The 11,706-nt window shown below is 33.2% G+C and overlaps 1 protein-coding gene across 1 annotated transcript; it reads right to left on the reverse strand.

Moving 5' to 3' along the window:
- Window positions 1-7,101: 7,101 nt before the first annotated feature.
- On the reverse strand, window positions 7,102-11,410 carry LOC107632044 (putative inositol transporter 2). The gene is made up of 4 exons (XM_016335679.3): window positions 10,728-11,410; window positions 10,198-10,268; window positions 7,835-8,878; window positions 7,102-7,743 (listed from the first exon to the last, which is right to left on the reverse strand). The coding sequence occupies exons 1-4, from the start codon at window positions 10,858-10,860 to the stop codon at window positions 7,237-7,239; spliced, it is 1,755 nt and encodes a 584-aa protein (XP_016191165.1). The 5' UTR covers window positions 10,861-11,410; the 3' UTR covers window positions 7,102-7,236.
- Window positions 11,411-11,706: the final 296 nt, after the last annotated feature.

Here is an 11,706-nt window from a genome sequence, read left to right on the forward strand (position 1 = left end):
TTATTACGTGATGATTTTATTGAAAAAGATCGAAGCACAAAGCTGGTAGTGGGGCAGGGATCATCCTCAAGAATGAAAAAGGAAAGGTCAGGCATACAAGCCAAGAGCAGAATAGCCGAGCTGATGCCTTCTCCAAACTAGTTAGTACAAAGCATGGGACAATAATAAAATCCCGATTCAAGAAACACTACAGTCACTTTCAGTATCAAAAGAAGTCAACAAGACAGACATCAAGGATAACATTCAACAATGAAGTCGGAGCACAAAAGAAGAACTTGACCTCCTTCCAGAAATCTGAAAGCAAACTCAGATAAGAGAAGAGGCTTTCAGAAATTCTACAACGAAGTTGGTAACATTCAAGTTTAAAAAGAAGAGCTTGACCTCCTTCTAGGAATCCGAGAACAAACTCGGATAAGAAAAAAAGTTTTGAGACAAAGGATGGCTACGAGGTACGACAAGATTCGCCACAAAAAACCTCATCCTGATAAGAAATAATATTAGGCTACCGAGGTCAGGCGAAGGAAAGCTGACAGCAAACTGGGTAGGACCCTATAAGATTATTGAAGTCTTAAAAAAGGGCTTCTACAAAGTGTCCGACCTCAAAGGTGACGAACTGCCCAGGTCACGACACACCTCCAACATAAGGAGATAATACAATTTTTTATGGAAATTGATTTTTTACAATTAAAACACACCAATTGAAGCTCGATAAACTGCAAAAATTACAGGCCGACCCTATAGAGGTTGCTCGGATAAAGCGACGAGGAACCAATTGGTGGAAAGAAGTTACATACGCCAATTAGAACAAAATACCTCGAATCAACTCGGGCGAAATGAGTTGAAAAAATTGTGTTTAGAACAAGTCGCAAAAGTAACTTAACTAAATATGCCCCTCGAGGCATAAATACGATTTAACAACTCGACCCACACGAGTAACAAATAAATCGTACAAAATTTCAAACCCACGATCTCATCTCTACAAGTACGAAAAATAAACGACCTGTATTAAAAAAAATCGTATAAAATGGAACAAACTTTACAAAAATAAGTTGTCCAAGAAAACTTGTTCTAGCATCTATAACAATATAAGGACAACTCGGTTTAAACGAGTTGTAAGTCAACTATATTTTCGACAAACTCGTATCAAGTACAAGTCGTGTCAACTTGAGAGCAAAGCTTTAAAAGTGATTTGTACCAAAATAAATCATTAAAACAAAGCATTAAAAATTGATTTATACCAAAATGAATCACTAAAGCAAAATTGAAACAACTCGATATAAAATGAGTTGTAAAAAATAAAAGGCTAAAAACAAAAATGACAAAAAAAAACGTTCAACCAAACACCTTGTACAGAAACAGGTTGGAAAGGAAAGAAAGGATTGTAAACGTTTTGAACAAAATCAAAACGTAAAAATAATCCTCCAGTTAAAACAGCTTGGGTAAAAATGAGTTGTATCATACACAAGGATGACAACCTAGTAAAAACTAGAAAAGGGAGGGAATAAGCATATAATCCCTTCGGCTAAGGCACCAATTTATGCTCGACAAAGCGCAAAAATTAGGAGTAGACCTTTTTAAATGGTTGCCGGATAAAGCAACGAGGTTCAAATTTGTGTCCAATGGTTATAATATAGCTTAATGATTTAAAACAACTCAAGCTCATGAGTTGAATGAAATCGACTAAAAAATAACCATATAATCTAAGCATTTTTTATTAAAACAAATCGCGCAAAACAACTTAATATATAACAAATTGTGCTTTAAAAGAGTGACTTGTATAAAAAATAAGTCATCTATAAAAATACTCGGAATGAACGAGTTGAACAAATCTTTGAAAGGCTTCATTCAATAATCCAATCCGCTTGATTGCTCGAGTCCGACTTTATAAAGCTCGACCTCGAGTAGAGGCACGATGGATAAAGCAACAAAGTCCGTTGGCTATAAAGATTATTAAATACTTTAAAAGGACTCAAAGTAAACAAGTTGCGAAGTCCTCAAAACAGCTCGGATTTAAACGAGTTGTATGAAATCAGATCAAGAAAAGCCACATTTTAATTAAACAATTTGAAATGAAACAAATTGTAAAACCTTAAAACTACTTGTATTGAACGAGCTAGACGAAGTTATACTCAAAAATAACTACGAGTTTTGAAATAAACGAATTGTATCAAAAACAAGTCGTACGAAATTAGAACTACAAGTATCGAAAAATGATTTATATTAAAACAAGTCATTATGTCTCAAAACAACTCAAATTAAACGAGTTGCATGAAATTTGATCAAAAAATAATCATGTCTCAAAATAATCGATTTGCACCAAAAACAAAGTCGTGCAACAAATCTTTAAAATAGCTCGGTATAAAACGAGTTGTACAAAATCAGAATAAGTTTTAGAAAGGTGATTTGTATTAAAAGTTTAAAACAAGTCATGCATCTTCAAAACAACTCGATCTAAATGAGTTCTACCGAACTAGGGCAAGAAATATTCTCTGGTTTAGCAAGATGTGCTAAAACTAGTCATACAGAGTCTATAAATCTTAAACAACTCGAAAAGAATGAGTTATACAAATCAGTTCTAGAAAAAAGACTTGGCCAAAAATAAGTCATATAAAGAGAGCAAGTCATACAGAACATAAAAACGATTTGTAATATTAGATTACAATACGACAAAGTAACAACTACACTACAACAAAATGATAGCACACAGAAAAAGTAGACAAATGGTTACGGTGTAACGTTACAAAAATGATACATCATTCATATCTTGTTGAGTTGACTAACCTCCTTGGCTTCAGACCTCAAAACTACTAAACAACTTCTCCACAACTCAACATTTCAACTTGGTCATCTAATTGCTCAAGTCCGACTTCGTAAAGCTTGACCTCGAGTAGGGGGCATTGTTCCTACCCTGGGCCAACACAAAATCCAGGTCCAACAAAAATGAAAGGCCCACCTAAGAGGGTAGCCTCTACCAAATACCCGGCTTCTTTAAGAGGTCGGACGCAGCGAAAGGGGCCGACTTATACTTATGTGAATAAGTAACTGCTTCCTCGAATCTCTCCAACTATCTCTATCTTTTCTGAAAGATAGATCCTAACAAACTCTCAGGATAAAGAGAGCGGTTATCCATCAACAAAGGTGAAACTACTAAAAAATGTGGTTATCTACTCTACTATAAATACACTGACACCCTCAGGTATACTCACGTTCTGATCTATTAAAAACCTGCCTAAAGCCCTTATTGACTTAAACATCGGAGTCTCTTGCAGGTACCACCCCCCACCTCCTCACGAGGAACTCGGACAGACGGCACCTCAACATTTACAAGTCGGACGCTGCCATACAAAGGGGTCTGGACCTCACGTTCATGCCCAAATACAACCCAGTTTCAAGTAACCCTCGAAACAGAAACCTAATTATAAATTTAGTAAAATTATAGTGATCAACAGAATAATTAAACCTTTTAATAAATAATAAAATATATTATTTCTAAATTCATTCAAAAAATATATGTTAGGAATAAAATTAGATATATTAACATGTGATGATATTTAAATATGTCCAAATATATTTAAAAAAAATATTTTTTATTTTTTGTTAAAATACGGTTAAATACAAAAAATATGTGTATCGAATGAATATCAGATAAGTACCATATTCAAAATGTGTTCGGTACCTAAACATAATAACTCAGCAAAAAGTATCTGTATTTATTAGATGGACTTTACTAGGTAGACAATGACTTTTGTGAACAATGTGAACAATGGGCTCTAAAATTAGTCCAATAAAGTAAAAAAACACTACACCCCCAAATTATCCACCTAAATCTTAATATTAGGATAACCATCCACACACCTAATAAATTGAACCTCCGATATTATCCATTGTTCACATTGTTTAGTATTTTCATTATCTACATATACTTTTTCTTTATTTATTTGTTAAATATAAACGAACGCATTTTATTACTTCAACCCTTTTAACACAAAGTTAGAATTTTGAAAGTTATAGAATTTTTTTTGGATATTAGCTTTTTTTTGTTATCTACAATATTTTCTAATTCGATAGGTCGAAAACTGATCTTTTTTGAGTTTGTCGCTGGCCGATGAGTTGATGCAAACACAAAGCAGGAATTGAACTCTAGCATTTACTTAAGTAGACTAGTGAACTAATCATTAAACTAACCCCACTTAGTTTATATATATTTATATTTATTTATTTCAAGATATTAAACTTAACTGACCGGACCTAGTTGAAAATACAGTTACCATTGGGCTTTTAAAATATCCTTATTAGTCAAATAACCTCATGCCCTTCCAAGCCCAAAAAAAGTAACACCCCTCAATGTGGCTCAGTAGTGATTGCTGTAATAGGTTTCCTTTATGTGGGTTGGGCTACCGGCCTCATTACTGACAAAAAAAAAAGAGACGAAAATCATACCTAGAATTTGAATTTTGACTAAAGTCACTAAACAGAAACTTTTTCATCAAAGCAAAGGGAAAGAACGAAAAGGTCTGAATGAAGTGGAAGGGCATGGTGTTCCTGTGTTTACTTATTCATCACGGTTTCCAGGTTGTTCCCTTTCCATTTTCCGGAATCTGGCAAAGAGAGAACAAGAATCGGTCCCAAGAAATTGATTTCCACCTTTATCAAAAACCAATAACTCGGTTTTTTTTTTGTTACCGACGGTATTTTCTTAGATTTGAATTTTATTTAAGAGTCTATTGTTAGTCAAGGAGTTACTGTATACATAAAAAAATACTTAAATTCCCGACATTTGTTTAAATGAATAAATAAGCTAATCAATCGACCAACTCAAATTGGTTAGATCAATAACTACTTAACTAGTTAACCCAAAGAAAAAGAATGCTTCATTTAATGCATGCATCTACTCCAATTTTTTTTAAATGAATATTCTCTTTTTCTTATTCCAACATACTTTATTTTACTTTCAGTTTCCAGAACTTTATTATACATGTTCTGCACACAAAACAATACTATACTCCTATTTTTCTAGTTCTAATTACAAGAACAGTAAAAAACAATAATTTAAAGTTATTTAATTTAATATAATATTTATAATTATATATTTATTAGATAATATTATGTACTTATTTTAACAATAATTAAAAATATAAAATAAAATAATTTTAAACTGAATTTATATTATTTTTTAAATATTTTTTGTTTTGGAATTATCATTACAAATAGACGAATTACTTGTAATGCAATACCGCTATAAAATTATGGTAAAAACGCATGTGTAGTTAATTTCATATGAAGTTGATAATTGAGAGTTTTCACATAAAAAAATTTCCTCTTAAAATTATACATATTATATGTATTAACCATATTACTTATATATAAAAAATTAATCACCGATATAAAATATATGTTAAAATATATATTAAAAATAAATTAAATAACACATATATTTATATATGAATACATAATAACTGATTTTTAATATGCACATTATATTTTTTCCATGTATATATGTCATAGTAAGATTCTAAAAAAGACAAGACCTTATATTTAAGAGATAATAGCCAAATTTATTCCTAAAAGATCAATGATTTTCTAAATTAGTCTCAAAAAAATTCTTTTAATCAAATTCGTCTTTCAAAGATTTTAAATTAATCGAATTAGTTCTTCTATTATTTTTTTTGTTGACGACATCAAAATTTATTAATGTGGAACGTTAAGTGATAACACACATAAGAGTCTTAATTGACTATTAGTATGATAAGTTTATGAAATTAGATCAAATCAAAACCTAATTGGGGGAAGAATTTGAGGCATTGGCATTGGAATTACTCAATTTGAGATTGATTTGATCTAACTTAATAAATTTATCATGATAGCTGCCAATTAAGATTACTAGATATGTGTTGTGATGTCACGTAACGTATCACGTCAATCATTTTTTATGTCATTAGCAACGGAAGTAACAGAAGAACTAAAATGACTAACTTAAAATCTTTAAGGAATAAATTTGATTAAAAAAAATCTTTCAATAACTAATTTAAAGAATAAATCATCTTTCAAAAGATTAATTTAATCATTTACTCAACTTTTGGTAGAAATCACAATAACTCTTTTTTCCTCCTAAAATCTTGCTTTACATCATAGAAGGCAAGAACTTTTCGAGATTCTTGTTTAGCGAAGCCAACCATAACCACATCCTGCAAAAGCTGTCTTTTGGTCTGATTACAAATATTTTTCTAAAAAATTAATACCTAATATTCGGCATCATAACCACGAAATGACAACCCCGGAATTGTTCTTCTAGGCGTGTGATCTTTTCCTCGAAAGTTTTAATTATCATTACGTTAAATGAAAACGAATAATAAAATACAGACATGTTTAGGAAGTGAACAAGTGATGAGTCCTTCTCATTAGGTAGTTGATATGATTATTATCATGATTTCCAATGCCTATTATTAGAATTTAATGCAAACTTCCCTTTTATACTGTTTTTTAAAGCAGCATGAAATGTGGTAGAAGGTGTGACAAGCAGAATCACCATAGTTAGTGCCTCTTTGATTGGTTTTTGTCTTTTTGATGCTTATTCTTTTTTTTTTTTTTTTAAAGATAGTTATCATTTATGAATAGGATTCATATTTTATAATGTCAAAAAGAGCCAAATTACAAATATGATTTGGAATTTCTTCTATCCATGTGTTCGGATGGACAAAATCAATTAAACCAATTTATATGTTACCCTATTGCCATTTCTCTTAACATGTGAAAAGGAAATAACTAAACAAGTTTGATGCTTATTCTTGTTAATGATTTTTTTAGTCATCCTCCTGTTAATGCTTTGATTTATTGATTTTCCAGTTCCTTTATTCTTATGAATGGAATTTAGGTTTAGATTTCCTTTTATTTTTCTTGGACAGGATATTTCTATGGTTATAGTTACACCATCAAGTTTTGCGAAGGGCGAAGTATTTTGTCATTTTGGGCTCCAATTGTTAAACTTGATAAAATGAGAATTAGTCCATGGGCTGCAATTTTGTTGGGTTAACAGCGACAGAAATGACATCTGGTCCACAAAAAAGAGCCCATTTGTGTGGCCGCTTCCTGTTTTGTGTATTCTGAAATGTTAAATACGTTTCCCCTGCTTCATTCATTGTATCTTTATATTACATGAACTAGTGTCCTTTTTATTAATACCATAAAACTGTCCTTTTAGCTAATCTTACAGCAACAAGATAATTACAACACATGATGTTAATTAATTGGGTGATTCTTGTGAGGGAGTTCCAGTCCAGAGTAAGATGTTCTTCTCTTGGTCTGCCAAAATTTGAAATGCAGAGTTCTATTGTCGAGCATGTTCTCCACTTGTTCAATTGGAAGGCCTTTGGTCTCGGGCACAAAGATGATGACAAAGATGATGGCTGCAATTGTGATGAATATGAATAACATGAATGTATATGCAGTCCCAATGGCTTGTGTCAAAGACAGGAAGGACTGTGCTACAATAAGATTGGAGATCCAGTTTGAGGTAGATGCCATCCCTCCACAGATTCCTCTGTACCTGAGAGGGTATATCTCAGAGTTGACAACCCATGGCACAGTTCCCATCCCAGGAGAGAAGAATATTATGTAGAGTGACAATCCAATGAGTGCAACCCACCCTGTTTTGCTAGGACAACCCTCCGTGTACCACAGCTTTCCTTCATTCTGGCACGCCTCCTTTGTGGTGTCATTGGATACCAAACACGCCCCATGCACAAGCTGCAATGCATTCCTTTTATTACAACAATATATATCAATAACAAAATGAGTTATCATATATCATATATATATATATATATATATGAAATACCTTGTTAAGTTGTGAAACACAAAAGCCACAATGAGGAGTGGCCTTGAGGCACTTGGTGCAATCCCAGTGAGCAGGGGTGGCGCCAAGTTTGTAATCAGGGCAAGTGTAGTTGTTGTAGTGGGAAGTGTCAACTGAACTAACCATGGGAGAGTGAGTGGCGCTCTCATGGAACACAACAGTTAGAACAACGAGGGCCAGTATAACGCCGGACAAGCTGAACAAGACAAGCTTCTTCCTGCCAGTGCGATCTATGAAGTATATGCTGAGAATTGAACCAAATGCGTTGAGGCCGGCGGTTACGAGGGAAAGAAGAAGCGCGGTTCGGTTGGATGCGAAACCAGCGAGCTGAACTATGGTTGGGCTGTAGTACATGACGGTGTTGATTCCCACAAATTGTTGGAATATTTGAAGTCCCATTCCCGCATACAAACCTCTTCTCACAGTTTTGGTCTTGAGCAGTGTGATTATGCTGACCTTGCCGGACGATTCGGAATCCTTCATCTCCATCTCAACTGAATCCTTGAGAGCATTGATTTCGGATTCAACTTCCTCCGGGGGGTAAATCTTCCTGAGAATTGACTTGCCGGCTTCTTCTCGTCCCTTGCGGAAGAGCCAGCGGGGGGACTCTGGGAGGAGAAGCATGAGCAGGAACTGTATGAAAGCGGGAGCTGCGGCAACTCCCAGCATCCACCTCCAAGTGCCGGGAGCAGAGGTGAAGGCCAGGTTGATGCAGTAGGCGAGGAACTGGCCTCCGGTGATGAAGAAGCCGTTGAGACTAACAAGGGCGCCGCGAACTCTGGTTGGAGAAGCCTCGGAGATGTATAAGGGGGAAGCCATGGAAGCCATGCCAACACCAAGGCCAACGAAGACTCTGCCGACAATGAGAATAGCAGGGTTGGTAGCAGCAGCCATGACAACAGATCCTATGAAGAAGAGTGCATCTGCAATCAGAATGGCTTTCTTCCTTCCAAATCGATCGTTGATCCATCCCCCAACCGACGCCCCTATGATTGCTCCTGCAAGTGCCATGCTCACTATGGCTTCCTGTCATTTCCAGTACACGCAAACTCAAAATACAACACATATTATAAACTGCTATTCATCTCTTCTATGCCCAATTTAAGGGGATACAGAAACTGCTCCGCTACAATCTACTCTTTCATTCTCCTTTCCTTGGTTTTTATTTTTAGACTAAAAGTATCATTTTTGTTCCAAACGTTTGCGGTTTTGTCCCTAACGTTTAAATAGTGTATTCTTAACGTTTATAAAATTGATTCAATATTATCCTACTATTAATTATACTAACAAATCAGATTATATTTTTCAATTATTCTCATTTGAATATATTTATTCTCAATTATGTCTCACTTGGATGTGTTCAATTTTAATATTATACCCACTAAAATAGTGTTTAGATTCAATTATGTTCCTAGAAAAGTGAATTATGTAAATGTTGTAGAAATTAGTTTCAACATTTTATGAGCTATGTTTTGGAGTAGATCATCGATTCTATCCCAAACATTTGTATTCTAACTTCAAAAAGAGATTTTTAAAACGCAAACTAAAGCGCTCATGATGTGTAATTGATAGCAGGATAATATTGAATCACTTTTACAAACGTTAGGGATACAAATAGGATGATTTAAACGTTAGGAACACACATAGGATTTACCCCAAACGTTGGGGACAAAAACGATACTTTGCTCTTATTTTTATTTTCTACCCATTACATAGTGTTAATTTTTTTAACATATAAATAATATAAAAAAAATACTATCTATAAATAAAATATCAGTTATTAAATTAGTCACGGTCTATTTGATATGAATATATGTTGTTTATACATTTTTTATATTCAAATATATATTTTAACAAATAACTAATTTAATAATTAATTTTTTATATACAAATAATATAATAACATAATTGAAAGAATTTGCTAAAGATAATGTATGATAAAATCATAATAAAATTTTTAGCACAAATGAAATAATAATTTATAAACTTATGAATTAAATTTTGTATTTTGTACACTTTTCAACTCCAGTGAGAATAAAAAAAAACCAAGTATTAAAATTAAAAATAGACTATAATCCAACCCCAAAATTCAGTTTGAAAAATGAAGGAAGAAAAACACTTGTAAATATAGAGTCATTTTCAAAGAACAGGGGAGTTTTAATAAAAGGATACTGTTGTTTTGCCAGCATGACAAAGGGACAAAAAATGGCACCATAGTTTAGGTGACACTTAGAGGCATGATTGAATAAGCAGTGGGAAAAGAATGCACGCACTTGATCATTGGTTTACGTCTCCAGAGAGTTGGAGATCTTATATAAAACACTATTCAATGCTGATAACGTTACCTGTAGCCAAGTTTCTCTATCCACTGATTTGAAGTCATCTCTTATATATAAAAGCGCCCCCGATATCACCCCTACAAATAAAAAAAACAGAGAATGAACTGATAATTAGAGCTAGCTAGCTAGTGATTTGAACTCTGAGAGACCTAGCTTGTTAGAGATTAAATTATTTAATTATTTTTCTAATTGGTTTAAATTATTAAACAAATAATTTTATGATAATATAGATGTAAAAATCTTTCCTAATTTAACCTTAATTACCATCCATGTAGATATGTTTAGTATTCACTTGGATGTTTTGATTAATCTATACATGACTATAATAAAAATTCAAAAATGCTATTTGTACACCACTATTAAAATCAGCCACTAATATATGTGCGGTTTAATTTATTTTCAATATGTATTTATATTCCAACATGTATTTTATATTGATAGCGGAGCTTACTTTGGTGGCTGATTTTGGTGTATATGTAGCATTATTTAAGTTAATATATGCATGAAATTGAAAAGATTGGTGAAGAGAAACAAACCAGTGTCATAACCAAAGAGAAGGCCACCAATTCCAGCGGAGAAAGCAAGGCGAAGGACATAAGGATTCTTATGGGAGAGAGACAAGCATTCTCTGAAGGCAGATGCATCAGCTTCTACCATTCCTCCTTCCATCTTGCTCTCTATTAATTGTTATTAATTCTTCAAACACAACTATAGAGTAGGGAAGGGAAGAGAAGATACTAGACATAAAAGCTTAATAAGTGAAGTGAGAGTGATGAGTATACGAGAGTGTGACAACTCTATTTATAGTGGGAAATGGGTGCATGCGTTTGGGCGAATGATGAGTAGAGATTCATACAAGCTAAGCATACTTTGAGTTTACGGTCACACAAAATATATAATATTTTGACTAACTACAGTTTAGAAGAGGAAAATTGAAATTGAATAAATGATTTGGAATTATTAGATTAATTTATGTGGGAATTAGAAGGGACAGGTCATGGGCAAACGAGAACAGTCTAATGCTTTTTCTTATCCAGCCGACGGATCGGAGAAGAGTGCCACGGATCCTGGGGACCCAAACCCCAAGCTTTGCACGCCACATATTCCTTTAACCATATATATATATATATATATGGAATGCAACTATTAAAATTAAATGCATTACATTAATTAAATAATATATTTTATTCAGCATTCTAACTTTGATTCTTTGCTGTCTATCATCCTTCCTTGGTATTTCTTTTAATTTGTAACCTTCATAAATATCTTAAACAAACAAGACTAGAAGAAATTAAAATATATCAATGTAACATGATGCCATGCAATTACTGATTCATAATATATACACAAATAAAGAACCATTTTACTTTTCATATAAGAACTGTTGACAATGATATTAGACATTTTATGGAGATGACGAGTGGCATATGCGTGCTCCCGTGAATAGATAATTATTTATTTTGTGGGGTGCGTTTTTCTTAAAGTAAAAGGAGATTTGATTTGATCATTAGTTTG

This window comes from Arachis ipaensis, chromosome B3 (genome assembly GCF_059453495.1).
Source record: "Arachis ipaensis isolate K30076 ecotype BB chromosome B3, ASM5945349v1, whole genome shotgun sequence".
In the NCBI taxonomy this organism is placed as follows: Eukaryota; Viridiplantae; Streptophyta; class Magnoliopsida; order Fabales; family Fabaceae; genus Arachis; species Arachis ipaensis.

Excerpts from the sequence above, each read along its gene's own strand:
- LOC107632044 (XM_016335679.3), bottom strand. The coding sequence starts at position 10,860 with ATGGAAGGAGGAATGGTAGAAGCTGATGCATCTGCCTTCAGAGAATGC. Across the intron at positions 10,269-10,727 it reads TCTCTTTGGTTATGACACTG|GGGTGATATCGGGGGCGCTT; the intron begins GTTTGTTTCTCT and ends TTTTATTTGTAG. Across the intron at positions 8,879-10,197 it reads ATAGAGAAACTTGGCTACAG|GAAGCCATAGTGAGCATGGC; the intron begins GTAACGTTATCA and ends TGGAAATGACAG.